The sequence below is a fragment of the Onychomys torridus genome, chromosome 4 (assembly GCF_903995425.1).
Source record: "Onychomys torridus chromosome 4, mOncTor1.1, whole genome shotgun sequence".
NCBI lineage: Eukaryota > Metazoa > Chordata > Mammalia > Rodentia > Cricetidae > Onychomys > Onychomys torridus.
Window position 1 is genome coordinate 104,620,303 of NC_050446.1, and position 15,668 is coordinate 104,635,970.

At 44.9% G+C, this 15,668-nt stretch overlaps 1 protein-coding gene across 1 annotated transcript in view; it reads left to right on the forward strand.

Annotated features, from left to right (window-relative positions):
• Tmc2 (transmembrane channel like 2) overlaps nucleotides 1-15,668 on the forward strand; it is a 92,619-nt gene that overhangs the window by 53,062 nt on the left and 23,889 nt on the right. Inside the window, exons 10-15 of the mRNA XM_036184296.1 lie at nucleotides 4,288-4,435; nucleotides 6,888-7,076; nucleotides 8,063-8,242; nucleotides 10,124-10,273; nucleotides 11,855-11,983; nucleotides 15,146-15,213. Coding sequence (XP_036040189.1) covers nucleotides 4,288-4,435; nucleotides 6,888-7,076; nucleotides 8,063-8,242; nucleotides 10,124-10,273; nucleotides 11,855-11,983; nucleotides 15,146-15,213 — 864 coding nt within the window. The remainder of the gene's footprint in view (nucleotides 1-4,287; nucleotides 4,436-6,887; nucleotides 7,077-8,062; nucleotides 8,243-10,123; nucleotides 10,274-11,854; nucleotides 11,984-15,145; nucleotides 15,214-15,668) is intronic.

Genomic DNA, 15,668 nt, shown 5'->3' on the forward strand with positions numbered 1-15,668 from the left:
ATTTGTCTCTCCTATCCTAGCTAAGAGACTCAACACCATTAGTATACTGAATCCACTCTTCCAAAGGAGCTGATCTGATCTTTAATGGTATAAGTATTCTTTTGCATTCTGCATTAGCATTGTCGAATGCCAAGGACTCAGTTAATACTTTTCTTAATTCTTTATCTGACACAGCTTTTGTTATAGCTGTATTCAGCCTTTGTAAAAAAACAATGAAGGGTTCATGTGGTCCCTGAAATATCTTTGTGTATACCTCAGTTGCTTTTCCAGGTTCTGGAATTTTTTCCCATGCATTTAGAGCGGCTGTTCGGCATAGGGATATTGTATGCTCATCATAAGTGGCTTGTACATTCCTGTCAGTGAAACGTCCCTCACCCAGTATTTGATCTTGGGAGATCACAAAACCTCTGAGTTTACCTTGTTGTTCTAAATTTCTTGCCTCTTTTCTCAACCAGCTTTTCCACTGTAACTGCTGGCTATATTCTAGAACAGCTGAAATTAACTGATGCCAGTCATCTGGAATGATTCTATGTGAGGTAGACCACGAATTTAACATCTGTTTTACATATGTGGAGTGTATCCCAAATGTAACTACTGCTTCCTTTATATTTTTAAAGTCTCTTGTTGAAATTGGTTGTAATGTATATGTCATATATGGTTCAGGGTGTGTGTCATCTGCTGGCTTCTCATGGATGATGACAGGATAAGGCATTGTATGAGAGCCATTTGGAGATGTCACAACCTGTATGGCCTTGCCCTTCTGCCTATTAGGTCCCTTGACATGTTTACTGAGAGTTTCTTCCAGGGCTTGTAAACGAGCACCTAGGGTCTGTTCTAGAGAGAGAACCTCCTCTCTTGCAAGGGACTCCAGATTTCTCATAGAATCATGCAACTTTTTATGTTCTTCTGAAACACATGATTCCATGGACCTTATCTTATCAATTATTGATAATCTTTCTTCCTTATATAGTGTCTGAGTAGCCACAACTTCACTCTGGAGAGTTAATGCTTTATCCATTAAATAGTCACATTTATTATCAATAAAATCAATTTTGGGTACAAGCCTGTTTTGTAAATTCCTGTTAGCAGATTCCAGAGAAAGAATCTTTTTATGTAAATCCTGGTTAGCAGATTCCAGAGAAAGAATCTTTTTCTGTAAGCCTTCATTGCTATCTTTTAAAGCCTGTAAATCCTGGTTAGCAGATTCCAGCAAGAGAATCTTTTTCTGTAAGCCTTCATTGCTATCTTTTAAAGCCTGTAAATCTGGGTTAACAGATTCCAGCAAGAGAATCTTTTTCTGTAAGCCTTCATTGCTATCTTTTAAAGCCTGTATCAGTCCCAAAAATGACTCATCTTTGTTCTTATTATTAAACCAGTATTTGAACACTGTGTGAATTATTACAATGAATGGCAAAATGGTACAGGCCAGATACACCTTAGGAAGGTCGTATATTTCCAGGAAAATATCATTCATCATACAGGCAAAAAGGCTTTTAAATTCTTGTGAGGTAATGTTGTTGGCCATATTACAAGAATTACTCAAAATTTGTTAGTCAGTTTTAAAGTATAAAATTATCAAGTACTTTTACTTGAAATAAGACGCTTGTTAGCCTATCTTACCTTTCTGTGGTTTGGGGGGGGGTGTAGTAGCACTTTTCAGCCAGCAGGGGGCGTTGGTATAGCTCCAAAGCAGGCCCTGTTGAACGCCTTGGCAGACCGCAGAGTGAGCACAGGCAGGAGGCCCCTAGGCAGTTCTTCCGGTGACTCCCTGGAGCTTCAGGGCGTGCAGAGTGCCAGGCTGCTCTAAGCCCCTCTCTGCCTCTGCAGACAGGAGGTCTGCCAGCAGGCTCGAGTCCAGGCCCTCTCTGTGCCTCTGTAGGGTGCCACCGCCGCCCGCCGCAGACAGTGCCTTGTCTATTTTAACTAGGTGAAATTCGGGGGAGGGGGGGACGCCTCACTCTGGGGTCTCGCTGGTCTGGGGGCTAAACTTGCCTCGGAACTAAGACCGGATTAGCTCTTTTTCAGGAATGGAACCCTGCAGGTTTTTCCTGGTTTTGTGCAGGTGTCTGCCAGCCGGGGAGGAAGCTGAGGGTGGGAGCCGCCCAGGCCTTTGGAATTTGCTCCACGTGAGCGCCAGATATTGGTGAAATTATTAAGGCCACTCCACGTAGTTAAAAGGGAGGTTTATTTTGTGGGGTAACTTACAAATGAAGGGGTAGGTTGCAGGGTCTGGAAAAGGTGTAGCGCAGTCCGGCGGTGTTCTCTGGAGAACTCTGCTCGGTCTACCTTCAGTGTCCAGCGTCCCGGCACCAAGAGAGCGACCTCCTCTTGATCCTCCGTCTTCAGCTCCCTCCTCTGCCCCGCCTTGTGGGCGTGATCATTACTGAAGCCTCAGTGGGGGTTGGAACTTCCAGGCCAATGCTGGGATGGCTACCCACTACACATCCAGTTACCCAAACTAGCAAAAGGCCACTGTGGCTTGAGAAGGGAGTGTAGAACCTGATAAGGTGGCTGGAAGTTTGCAGCCTCTTCAGAAAAATAAATAAATAAATAAAAAGACCAACCCTGTCATTTATAAAAATATAAACAATAGACCTATACCAAAATAATTTGTGTGACTGTGTTTAGTCATGGCTCCTTTCTGGCCCCATCTCTACCTACCCTTTGTCAAGATTGGCTTCTATACGTTGGTGCCTCTTTTTATTTATTTATTTATTTATTTGTTTGTTTGTTTGTTTATTTATTTATTGCATGTACATAAGTGTATTCCCCAATCACTCTCCATCTTATTTTTGGGGACAGGAGCTCTCACTGAACCTGAAGTTTACCCATTCAGCCAAGCTGTCTGGCCAGTGAGCTCGGGGGATCTACCTGTCTCCACGTCCCCAACCCTGGAATTACCGACACACGCCATACACCTGGTTCTTTACTTAGGTCCTCTTGCCTGTACCAAGCACTTTAACAATGAATCCATCTCCCCCAGCTTCATCTGTTCCTCTTAATTCATATTCTATGAAGAAAAATTAGTCCAGTCCATGAATGTGCCATGTTTCTGTGATGAACCAAAAACACCTAGGTCCTGTGGAACAGCAAGTCCAAAACAGTCAACAGGCAAGATAGAATTAGGGAGGAGCATAAACCCCCACACTTTCTGATGGAATCCATGATTCAAATTCTGTGATTCTCAGACTGAGCACCAGGGAGTACAGAGAGGCTGGGTCAGGCGGGATGAAACAGGGAGCCAACAAGGAAGGTCTGGATGCTTTCATCCAAGCTTGCTGAAGGATATATTAGCCAGCCTATCCAACCAGCATCCTCAAGAGTTACAGGGCCTTTAAAAATACTTATTGTTTATTTTATGTGTATAAACACTTCTGCCTGCGTGTCTGTATGTGTACCACATGTGCCTGGTGCCCGGGGAGGTCAGAAGAGGCTATCAAATCCCCTGGACCTGTAGTTGCAGACAGTTGTGAGCTGCCATGTTAGTGCTGGGAATAGAACCTGGGTCCTCTGCAAGAGCAACAAGTGCTCTTACCAGCTGAGACATCCCAGCCCAAGTTACTGAGTTTTATATCAGAAAAATGCATACCTCTAGCCAAGAAAATTAGATGACTTACTTAGAAAGATACATTTCTGGGCTCAGAGGTTAAGAGCACTGACTGCTCTTCCAGAGGTCCTGAGTTCAATTCCCAGCAACCACATGGTGGCTCACAACCATCTGTAATGAGATCTGGTGCCCTCTTCTGGCTTGCAGTCATACACTCTGTATACATAATAAATAAATGCATTTTTTAAAAAAGAATTGTCTTGCCAGGTGGTGGTGGCAGAGACAGGTGGATCTCTGTGAGTTCAAGGCCAGCCTGGGCTACCAAGTAAGTTCCAGGAAAGGCGCAAAGCTACACAGAGAAACACTGTCTCGGGAGAAAAAAAAAAAAAGAGGAAGAAGAAAGACACATTTCTGTTTGAGAACAGAGTACCCAAGTTCTTAGACTGTGCACACAACTGAGTCAAACCTGAAGAAGCCAAATGCAAGGACAGAAAACAGTGAGATGTCCTATATCTTGCAGACTCATTACCTAACACACGCTAGGGGTGCTTACAGGGAACTCTGAATTCGGGGAGAGCAGTTCTCTAGAATCAAAATCGTCCTAGCTAATGTCCCTCCCGGACTTGCGCTTCATGGCATGTCATTGTCTCCCAGTGACAAGACTGACTTGGGCCAAGGGTCCCGTTGGCTGATGTAGCAGAAAAGAGACAGGTGTGACAACAGTGGCATATGTCCTCCAGGATGGCCAGCAATACCCAAGGGACCACCAGTGAGGGGGAGAGTGACAACTTCACGTTCAGCTTCAAGATGTTCACCAGCTGGGACTACCTCATCGGGAACTCAGAGACAGCGGACAACAAATATGTCTCCATCACCACCAGCTTCAAGGTAGTGACCCTGGGGCTTTTCCTCCTTCCCAAGGAAACTCTGGGTCCCCCTGGCCACTGGGAAGCTTTCCTCAGCTGGGTGAGTGGAAATGAGGTCTCCAAATAATCCATGAGAGGAGCTGTATCAATACACACACCTTCTAAATTTCCCTTCAGAAAAGGGCAGTCTCCCAGGGATATCAACCAAACATGGCAGATCTAGTCACAGTATAACTAGAACCTTACTTCTGGAGTCTGGTTATGCCTCTTCCCTCATGATACTGCTTACTGGTGGATTCATTTGGGACAACTCATATCAACCTTCTACACATGCTAGAATTGCCTAGAGAACTTTAAAACTGTCCTGCCCAGAGCCTTTGGGATTCTGATGTGATTGGTTAACATTGTCTTGCTGTTATTATTTAAGTTGGTTGTTTTGTTTTTTAAAGCTCCCCAAGTAATAGAACTCCCATTTAGGGATGTGGAAATCAGATAATTAACCTTGTGCTTCTTACAGTCCATGTCTCTTACAATCCTCATTATTTTATTCATAAGAAACTTGAAGTGGGCAGATGAAATATAGTTCAACACACCCAGCATTGTGGTATACACTTGTAATCCTGGCACTTGGAAATGAACATGGGAGGCATGAGTTTGAGGCCAGACTGGGCTATATACCAAGACAGTATCTCAGTCAAGCAAACATAACAGCAGCAAATACATGAATAGAAGCAGACACTATAGCATGGGAACATTGTGTGTTATATTGTTCCTCTGTGGCTGTAAAAACAACTACAAGCTTTTGAGACAGGGGTCTCATTACATAGCCCAAGATGGCCTTGAACTTGTGATCTTCCTGCCTCAGCATCCTGAGTGCTGGGATTGGAAGATTACTCAACTATACCTAGCTTCCACTCTCAGCCCTTGATAGCTCAGTTTTCTCCTGCCTAGTTTGGTAGGCTGTCTTTCCCAGGACTCAGCGCTTGCTCATACATCGGTAGTACTTAGCTCTCTCTTCATTTTCCCTCTCTTACCCATCCCTCCCTGGCAAGATAAATGGTCTTCTGCTCACTGCCAGCAAAGGATTTGAGATAACTACCCACTAAATGGGTTTACTGGGCCTGAGTCCTGTTCACTTGCAGTGTGAGTAATAGTATTAACCTTTCTATTGGCTCACTTAACAGTGATTAATAAATAATTCATGAAGGCTGGGAATAGTGGTGAACACCTTTAATCCCAGCACTGGAGGCAGAGACAAGTGGATCTCTGAGTTTGAGGCCAGCCTGGTCTACAGAGAGAGTTCCAGGACAGGACAGTTAGGGACACACAGAGAAACTCTGTCTCAAAAAACCAAAAAGAAAAGGAAAGGGAAGGGGAAGGAAAGAAGGAGAAGGAGGAAGGGGAAGGAGGGGAAGGGGAAGGGGAAGGGGGAGGAGGGGAAGGAGGGGAAGGAGGGGAAGAAGGGGAAGAAGGGGAAGAAGGGGAAGGGAAGATGGGGAAGGGGAAGAAGGGGAAGAAGGGGAAGAAGGGGAAAAGGGGGAAGAAGGGGAAGAGGAAGATGGGGAAGGGGAAGAAGGGGAAGGGGAAGGGAAGATGGGGAAGGGGAAGAAGGGGAAGAAGGGGAAGAAGGGGAAGAAGGGGAAGATGGGGAAGGGGAAGAAGGGGGAAGAAGGGGAAGGGAGAGAATGGAAAGATGGGGAAGGGGAAGAAGGGGAAGAAGGGGAAAGAAGGGGAAGAAGGGGAAGAAGGGGAAGAAGGGGAAGAAGGGGAAGAAGGGGAAGAAGGGAAGGGGAAGAAGGGGAAGGGGAAGAAGAGGAAGAAGGGGAAGGGAGGGGAAGGGAGAGGAGAAGGGGAAGGGAAAGGAAAGGGAAAGAAAGAGAGAGAGAAAGAAAGAAAGAAAGAAAGAAAGAAAGAAAGAAAGGAAAAGAAAGAGTTCATAGAAAATATTTAGTACTATGTCTAGCACATAGTAAATTTCAGCTTTCATTATTACAAAATAATGAAACCCAAGATAACAATAACAGTAAAACATATATTTTTATTGAAAATATCTATAATTCTCTACAGAGTATTACATCATCTCCTCTGTATCATTATTGAAATACAGAGGAGTGCCAGGTGGTGGTGGCACACACTTTTAGTCCCAGCACTCAGGAGGCAGAGGCAGGCTGCCTCTGTGAGTTTGAGGCCAGCTTGGTCTACAGAACAAGATCCAGGACAGACTCCAAAGCTACACAGAGAAACCCTGTCTTGAAAAAACTGAAAAGGAAAAGAGAAGGAGAAAAGAAAGGAAGGAAGGAAGGAAGGAAGGAGAGAGACAGAGACAGAGACAGAGACAGAGGGAAGGAAGGAAGGAAGGAAGGAAGGAAGAAAGAAAGAAAGAAAGAAAGAAAGAAAGAAAGAAAGAAAGAAAGAAAGAAAGAAAGAAGTATTCCTGGCTTGACATTATTCTAATCTCATTTTCACATGCTAAGGAATCTATCGTGGATGAACAAGAGAGTAACAAAGAGGAAAATATCCACCTGACAAGATTTCTCCGTGTCCTGGCCAACTTTCTCATTCTCTGCTGTCTGTGTGGAAGTGGGTACCTCATTTACTTTGTAGTGAAGCGGTCACAGGAATTCTCAAAAATGCAGAATGTCAGCTGGTATGAAAGGAATGAGGTAAGACAGGTATCTTCAATGACACCAAGATTGGGGGGAAGTGTTGGTAAGACAGGCATCTCCAACAATGCCAAGATTGGGGAGGAAGTGTTGGTAAGACAGGCATCTCCAATGACACCAAGATTGGGGGAAGTGTTGAGTCACTCAGCTGTCACTCAGCATAAGTCAACAATTTAGGGGAGTCCTTGAAAGTCTGAACTGCAGGCCTTGCTTTAAAAGGCAAAATTAAGCCAGGCATGGTGGCACATTCCTTTAATCCCAGCACTCAGGAAGCAGACATGGGGATCTCTGAAAGTTTGAGGCCAGCCTAGTCTACCTAGTGAGTTCCAGGACAGTCAGGCTACGTAGTAAGACCCTGTCTCAAAACAAGTAACTATCACAGGGTGGAGAGATGACTCAGTCATTAACAGCAGTATTGAAGAAGACCCATATTTCAGTCCCAGCACCCACAGGTGGCTCACAACCATCTGCACCTCCAGTTCCATGGACCTGACAACTTCTGGCCTCTGCAGGCACAAGGCATGCATGGATACACACCCATACATACATACATACATACATACATACATACATACACACATACATACACACATACATGCAAGCAAAACACTCAAAGTTGTAAAAAAAAAAAAAAAGTAATTATTTTTTAAAGGCTGACGGTACTCTAATTTTCTTTTCCTTATAAGTCAGTTGTTCCAATTGGTGAAGAATTGTTTTGTTTATATTTCAGTAACTTCACTAGAACATATCATGGTGTCTGTTATTCTGGGTGACATTCTCAGTCAGATAGTGTATACATTCTGAATTCTTTATTTTAGGCAATTATATTTTGTTTTATATTTAAAGAGTGAGTTACTGAATTGTAATTTTAAAAGATTGTTTTGTAGCCTTGTTTGAGTCTTTGGCTATCTAAATTTTTTTTTTCTAAAATTTTTAACTTCGTTATTCATTTGTCCTTTAAACTCCCCGCCTTTCAATCTTTTCAGGTGGAGATCGTGATGTCCCTGCTTGGCATGTTTTGCCCCCCTCTGTTTGAAACCATCGCTGCCCTGGAGAACTACCACCCACGCACCGGGCTGAAGTGGCAGCTGGGACGCATCTTCGCTCTTTTCCTGGGAAACCTCTACACATTTCTCTTGGCTCTCATGGACGACGTCCACCTTAAGGTAAAGTCCACACACTCCACGTGCCTGCTGTCCATTGGATTCCCTTTATAACATAATAACTTTACTGTGCATCATTTCTTTTAATTAAACAAATGTTGGGAGTTTAGGAAGGAATATTAAAAAGAGATGTCTCTAGAATCTGTCATCCAAAGGCCACACAGTTGCAAACAACTGCTCTGGTTCTTTCCTGCTTTTTTCTTAGGTTGTCTTTTTCTACATCATGTCTATGTCATTTAGTACTCTTAATATTTTATATGCAGGTTTTTCCATGTTGCTTCAGAGCTGTCATAGCTAGCCAATAACCCAGTAAGTGTCCACTGATGCGATATGCTATGGTTGGTCAAATGGCTCATCAGTGCTTGTCAGACATGTATGGAATCCTGCATGTTAAGGCAGCCCTTGGGTATGGCAGGGAACTAGACACAGTCCTGTTCCAAATGGCTTCATTCTCAGGGTCAGGAGACAGACTCATTCATACAATATGCTGTGAAATGTGTGTGAGTTGGGGGCAAGTCCAAGGCAGTGTGTCAGAGCACAGGAGGAGTTCAAATCCTCGGTGTAGAGAGTCTCAGCAGATACTGGAAAGAGCAGAGGGGAGAGCTTCCAACCGGAAGCTGAAGGGTGACTAGTGTAGCAGGAATTTTAAAGGCCTTATTAATAAAAACAAATCGGAAGCCAGGTACTGGGGTGAATGCTGGAAAATCAGAGAAGCAGAACATGCCACAGCCACCTCACCTTGCCAGTTCCTCAGATGATCCTGTTTCCTCAGCCTGGAAGCTTCTGAGTCCTCATCCAGAATGGGTCTCAGCTGAATTGCTTCTTGAAAGCCTGAAAACTTAACCAGCTCTAGTTCCTGGTTTTCACGCTTTATATACCTTTCTGCTTTCTGCCATCACTTCCTAGGATTAAAGGCGTGAGCCACCATGCCTGGCTGTTTCCAATGTGGCCTTGAACTCACAGAGATCCAGATGGATTTCTGCCTCTGGAATGCTAGGATTAAAGGCATGAGCGCCACCTTTTTCTGTTTCTAGTAGCTGTTCTGTTCTCTGACCCCCGAGAAGTTTATTAGGGTGCACAATATTTTGGGGAACACAATACCACCACAGACTAGAGACTGGAAGGAAGGGAAAAGAATGGAGACAATGGATGGACCAATGAGTCTTCCTCATCCTCTGCCTCATTATGGTTCTGCAGGAACCTGTCCCTGAGGCAATAGGAACTTCTTAGAAGGTTCTAACTGCAAGTGACTGGCACTGGTCCAAAGTCCTTCTACCCTCTCTGGCTTCCCTTCTTTCCCAAGAAACTGCCCCACCCTCCTGAACCTCATATTTTACTCTGAGGTATAGTTACCACTTGCCTTTCTCTAAGACCAGTTGACTAGTTCCAGATGCTGCTGCTTTGAAGGAGCTCTCTATGCCCCCCCACACACACATTATCTGATGTGAGTGCTCCTCGGTCCCCAGAGAACATTTTCCACGGCTCAAACCACTTTGATTTCTAATTGGCCATCTTTACTACTTACTAGACTGTGAACTTCCTGAAAGAAAATTCTTTGGTCACTCTTGTGTCACCAGTCACTTGTATGTGCAGATTAGAGCCCGAATAAACCATTCTTAAGACCAATGAATGGGTGGATGTGTGGGTGGATTGATGGATGCTAATTTGGGGAGAAGACTTCTTGGAAAAGATCCAAGGGCTTCAACCCATTGCAACCTCTCTCAGTGACCTGAAAGCCTGAGAAATCCGTTTCTGAAAAGATTGTCCAATGATAAGGCAGAAGCCGAACGGCAGGGTTGGAGCTGGTTTTACTTGTTTCCATGGAAACGGCTGAACTATCATCCACGGCTTCTTTCAACTTCCCACCACTATTTTCTCTTCCAGCTTTCTAACGAGGAGAAAATCAAGAACATCACTCATTGGACCCTGTTTAACTATTACAACTCCTCTGGTGGGAATGAGAGTGTGCCCCGGCCACCACCACACCCTGCAGATGTGCCCAGAGGTTCTTGCTGGGAGACAGCTGTGGGCATTGTGAGTAGTTCTGCTCTCTGAAAAGGTGATCCTTGTTTTCGACTTTTTTTTGTTGTTCCTTCTTTGATCTTTCCATTTTGAAAATCACCCTGAGAACTCAAATGTCCATCAAGCAGGCCTTGTTTTTACTGTTCATTTGTATTTCTTTATTTTACATCCCAGCCACAGGTTCCCCTCCCTCCTCTCCTCACAGTCCCTTCCCCCTCCCACCTCCCCTCCACTCATAGATTGGTGCCTAGCCCAACTGTCATCAGAGGGTCTTCATCCAGTGACTGATGGAACAGATGCAGACCCACAGCCAAACATTAGGCCGAGCTCAAGAATCCTGCAGAAGAGAGGGAGGAAAGGTTGTGGGAGGCAGAGGGGTCAAGCAGGCAATTCTTAATCATCTTGGAAGGTCCGAGATGAAAAGAGCTGACCCGTACTTCCTGGGACTTCACACCTATCTTCTGCCTTTAAAGTTGTGGTGAAGTTGTGTGACAAGACTGTTCCCCAGGAGATGCAACGCTCACATCTACTCACCCCAGATAGGGAGCCCGGACAGACCAAAGCACAGGCACCACCAACGAACAACCAATGAGCTTTGTGGGGGTCACCTACAGGAACGTGAGTGAGGGTTACTTACAGGAACAGAGTGACTCGAATACAGCTACATCACCAAAGCCCACCCCAGCATGGGGGACAGCTCACAAAAGCTGGGAACCTGAGCATGCTGCACAGCCTGCAGGCAGCCCAACAAGTTGAAAAGTGTCCTTTCCAGGTGCCTCAGTTGGTCTAAGCCTCCTCTGGGCGGTAGCTGGTCTTGGGGTCTCTTTTGCAGCTTAGCTTATCTGAGAGTCTTCTTTGCAGCTCAGCTCCTTTGAAAGTGACTCTCAGAAAACTTTATTACTTACTCTTGGGAGGGAGGAGCCTAGTGAATCTGGTCAGTTTCAGGGACTTTCTGAAGCCATTTTGAATTGTTGTTTTCCTTCCTGTTCAAGGAGCTTCCATGCAGGATGGAATATTTCAGTCTCCTAGGAGACTTCTACATAACAGAAATCTGGCAGATCTTTCCTATTTAAAAAAAAAAAAAAAAAAATCCGTTACATATGCCCCATGTAAGTGGAGAAAGCTCTGTTCTTTTGATTCTATGTGATACATTGTTTATCTTCTCCATATACCAAGAAAATATTTAATTAATAGGAAGTCGTCCTGAGTAATTGATGGCCACATTAAGTCCCAGTGAGTCCTCAGATTCTAGCAATAGTATGGAGCACTCGTCATTACTAATAAACGAGGCTATTTGCATACATGACTGATAGGCTTCCCAATAACTCAGCGAGCGTGAGATTCCTGACTCTTAGAGGCTCAGCTGTTATTCCAAGATTATTTAAGTAATTAGTGATTTATAGAGCCAAGGCTTACATTAAGCTTCCTCCAAAGCCTGGGGTCCTTTCTCCGTTCCACCATTCTGCCAGGAAGAATCAGGCCACCCTGACAGGTTCAGGTGAGTGGAGAGAATGTTGTGTGGCTATGGTCATTTAAGAGACGTGGACAGTTCACATCTAGCCACTCCTTATTTTCCCATGGCCCTCCTTGCAGGAGTTTATGAGGCTGACGGTGTCTGACATGCTGGTAACATACCTCACCATCTTGGTGGGCGATTTCCTCCGTGCTTGTTTCGTCCGGTTCATGAATCACTGCTGGTGCTGGGACCTCGAGGCTGGCTTTGTAAGCTCTTTTTTCATCTGTTCCGCAGGAAGCTCTAGTCTGATATGTGTGCTCAGATGCGCTCTCGTGCGTTCCATTTCCGTCTTCTGTGAGTCAGTGCATTTAGCCATGTTTACTGAGAGTCCTCTTTGCGTTCCCGGAAGCAACTCCACCTTTTCCCATGTGTCCTTCATCTAGGAAATGGAGGCACGGGGGCTGGGGAGATGGCTCAGTGGTTAAGATCACTGGCTACTCTTCCAGAGGACCTGGGTTCAATTCATAGCTCCCAATTGGCAGCTCACAACTGCCTGTAACTCCAGTTCCAGGGGATCCAACACCCTCTCTGGCCTCCATGGACAATCAGGCACTTGTGTGATATACAAACATACATGCAGGTGGAACACAATACACATAAAATACCAAAATAAAAAGGTTTTATTTTTATTTTTAATTGGACGCATTCAGCTTTGGGGGAGGGGACCACATTCTTCAGGGCCACACAGATGACTGGTGGAGAAGGACCGAGATGACCTCTCATAAGGAAGGCTGGAATCTTAGGATGGATGAACATTTTAGAAATCCAAGCACCTGATGCCCCTTTCTGTATCTTCTGATTATGCTGTGAGAAACCTCTTTGACTCTTATCACCAACCCCCAGAGACCCTCTTTCCCCACCCTCTTGGTAAAATGCCCATCCCTAGCGTATGTCATGTCTCACCACATGACTTTCTATGAATTGCCAGAACCTCAGGTCCACTTGCTGGCCCAGTGCATATCTCTCCCACAACACCTCATTGTTCTGCTCATCAGTTGTGTTGGGCAAGGAAGTCTCCTCCACTGAGCTCCTGCCGAGAGACTCCGTATCTTGGTTACCTGTGTAGCCCTCACCCCGGCCTGTGATGCAGTGCCTGACACTAAGGGCCACTGGTTTCTGGCACACATTTCAAGTAAGCCTATTCCACCCTTCCTCAGTGCCAACAAAACCTATGACTATGCCTGAGAACAATAATGAATGCTGTGCTCAAAATGATAATGTCTTCGATGGGAAGACGCAATACCACTGTCTTCAAAGTAATCTCTAAATTCCACAAGATGGCAAAGTTATAATAAAAACTGCTCAAAATAAGCATATGAAACATATAGGAAAACCTTTTAGAAAGAAAAAAGGGACTATACCCACTGCTCTATTAAAGTATGTATATTAAGAAGCCAGGCTTAGCAGTGGGAGATATGGTTCAGTGGGTAAGAGCTCTGGTTGTACAAGTATAAAGACCCGAGTTCAGATCCCGGCACCCATGTAGAAAGCCACATAGGGCCATGTGCACACCTGTAATCCCAACACTGTGGGTCACTGGGGCTTGCTGGCTGCCAGCCTAACTTCAGGCTTGGCGAAAGCCGTTGTCTCAAAGGAGTGAAGCACAGAGTGATAAGTAGGCGCATGCGCACGTGTACACACACACACACACACACACACACACACACACACACACATGTGCAAACATCACACTCACATACACACACATACAAAAAAAGGCAAGAGGATCAGAAGCTTGGAGCCAGCCTGGGTTATATAGTGAGACTCTGTTCCAAAAAGGAAAAGTATGATGCTGCTGTGATAACTAAAATGGGAACTGTAATAAAGAGCCTTGCCAACAGAGCAGAATACAAAGCCCAGAGACTGATATAAGCCAGGGGAAAACTGTGTACAATAAAGAAGCTGTGTCAAATCAGTAAGGAAGAGAAGCAATATATAAAATTGAGCCATAGGTGCTGGAGAGATGGCTCACTGGTTAAGAGCACTGGCTGCTATTCCAAAGGACCTGGGTTCAATTCCCAGAACCCACATAGCAGCTCACAATTGTCTGTAAATGCAGTCCTAGGGGATCCAGCATTCACTTCTGGCTTCTGAGGGCACCAGGCACACATGTGGTACACAAACATACATGCAGGCAATATAAATTTAAAAAAAGTTTTAGACTTACTTTGTCTGCAGAGTAAGTTCCAGGATGCGAGGGCTACACAGAGAAACCCTATCTCAAAAAGCCAAAACAAAACAAAACAAAGAAAACAACTGTTTTTAAAACTGAGCTATGGATGGGGAGAAGACCATGTCCCTCACTTACTTTACCTACAATTACAATTTGTTGTTGTTGCTGAAAGCTTCGGTTCTAATAACTTCAAAACTTTGGGGGCTGAGTAGATGGCTTAGTAGTTAAGAGCTCTGTTGCTCTTGCAGAAGAGCTGGGTTCAGTTTCCAGTACCCACACAGCACACAGCAGCTAACAGTGTCTGTAAAACTTTAGTTCCAGAGGCTCTGATGCCCTCTTCTGGCTCCCAGAGGCACTACACATATGTGGTGCACAGACATAGATACAAACAAAATACCCATACATATAAAATAAGTTAATTAATTAAAAACTTCAAAACTTGTCTTTGAAAGTTGAAAATAAGGATGGGGAAATAGTCTAGTTGGTATAATACTTGTCTAGCATGCCAGAGGCCCTGGGTTCAATCTCCAGCACCACATAAACCAAGTAGCTCACATCTATAATCCCAGTACTTGGGAGATGTAGACAAGAAAATCAGAAGTTCTAGTTGTGTGACAAGTAAATGCACAGCCTGGGCTACATGAACCCTATCTCAAAATGCATACATACATACATACATACGTACATACATATATACATACATACATACATATGTAAGTACATACATATATACATACGTAAGTACATACATATGTATATATCAAAAGTCTATTAAAGAAACAGTCCTGCTACCAGGTATGATGCTTTAATCTCAGAGCTCGAGAAGTTAAGGCATAAGGATCATCATAAATTTGAGGTTAGCTGAGTTATATACAGTGAGACTGTCAAAAAATTAACAAAATACTGAAAAAACTGAGTTCTGAACCCCAGGCAGGCATTTTGGGTGAGTTGTCTTGACTTGGATAGGATCTAGCTGTAATCACCTAATGTCTGCTTGCTCACTCCCTCTCCCTTCCTCTCCCCCTCCTCCCCCTTCCTTCCCCTCCTCCTGCTTCCTCTCCCCCTCCTCCCCTCCCTCCTCTCTCTCCTCTCCTTCCTCTCCCTTCTCTCCCTTCCCCTCCCCCTTCCTCTCCCTTCTCCCCCTCCTCCTCTTCCTCACCTTCCTCCCTCCTCCTCTCCCTTCTTCCCCCTCTAGCCCTCATATGCCGAATTTGATATCAGTGGAAACGTGCTGGGCTTGATCTTCAACCAAGGAATGATCTGGTGAGTTGTCTAATTCATCTGAGGAGCATATTGTTTGGGGAGTCAAAAAACTAGAACCTCCAACTTTGTCTCTCAACGACCTTGTGGGGGGCAGGGGGCAGCAAATCACCTCAGCTCTCTCAGCTCAGTTTCTGATAAGAACTGGAGGGAGGACAGGGTGAGAAGCAGGACAGTGTCTAGCTAACCAGTATGCTACAGAGAAAGTAGAAATGAGGAGAGAAAGGGGGAAGAGAGAAGGAAGAAAGAAAAAAGCCAAGGAGGAGGGGAAAGGGGAAAGGAAGGAGACATGAGAAGGATGGGGGATGGGAAAGCAGGCACGTGGTGAAGGAAGGAACTTCCTCCTCTGGAGGCTGCATGACGTCAGCCTAAGACTTTGGAGAGACAAAGGACTGACTGTCTCCAAGCTGCTGTCTGCCAGTGGGGCTGCTCCTGGAAACCAGAGACTGTGATCCGCC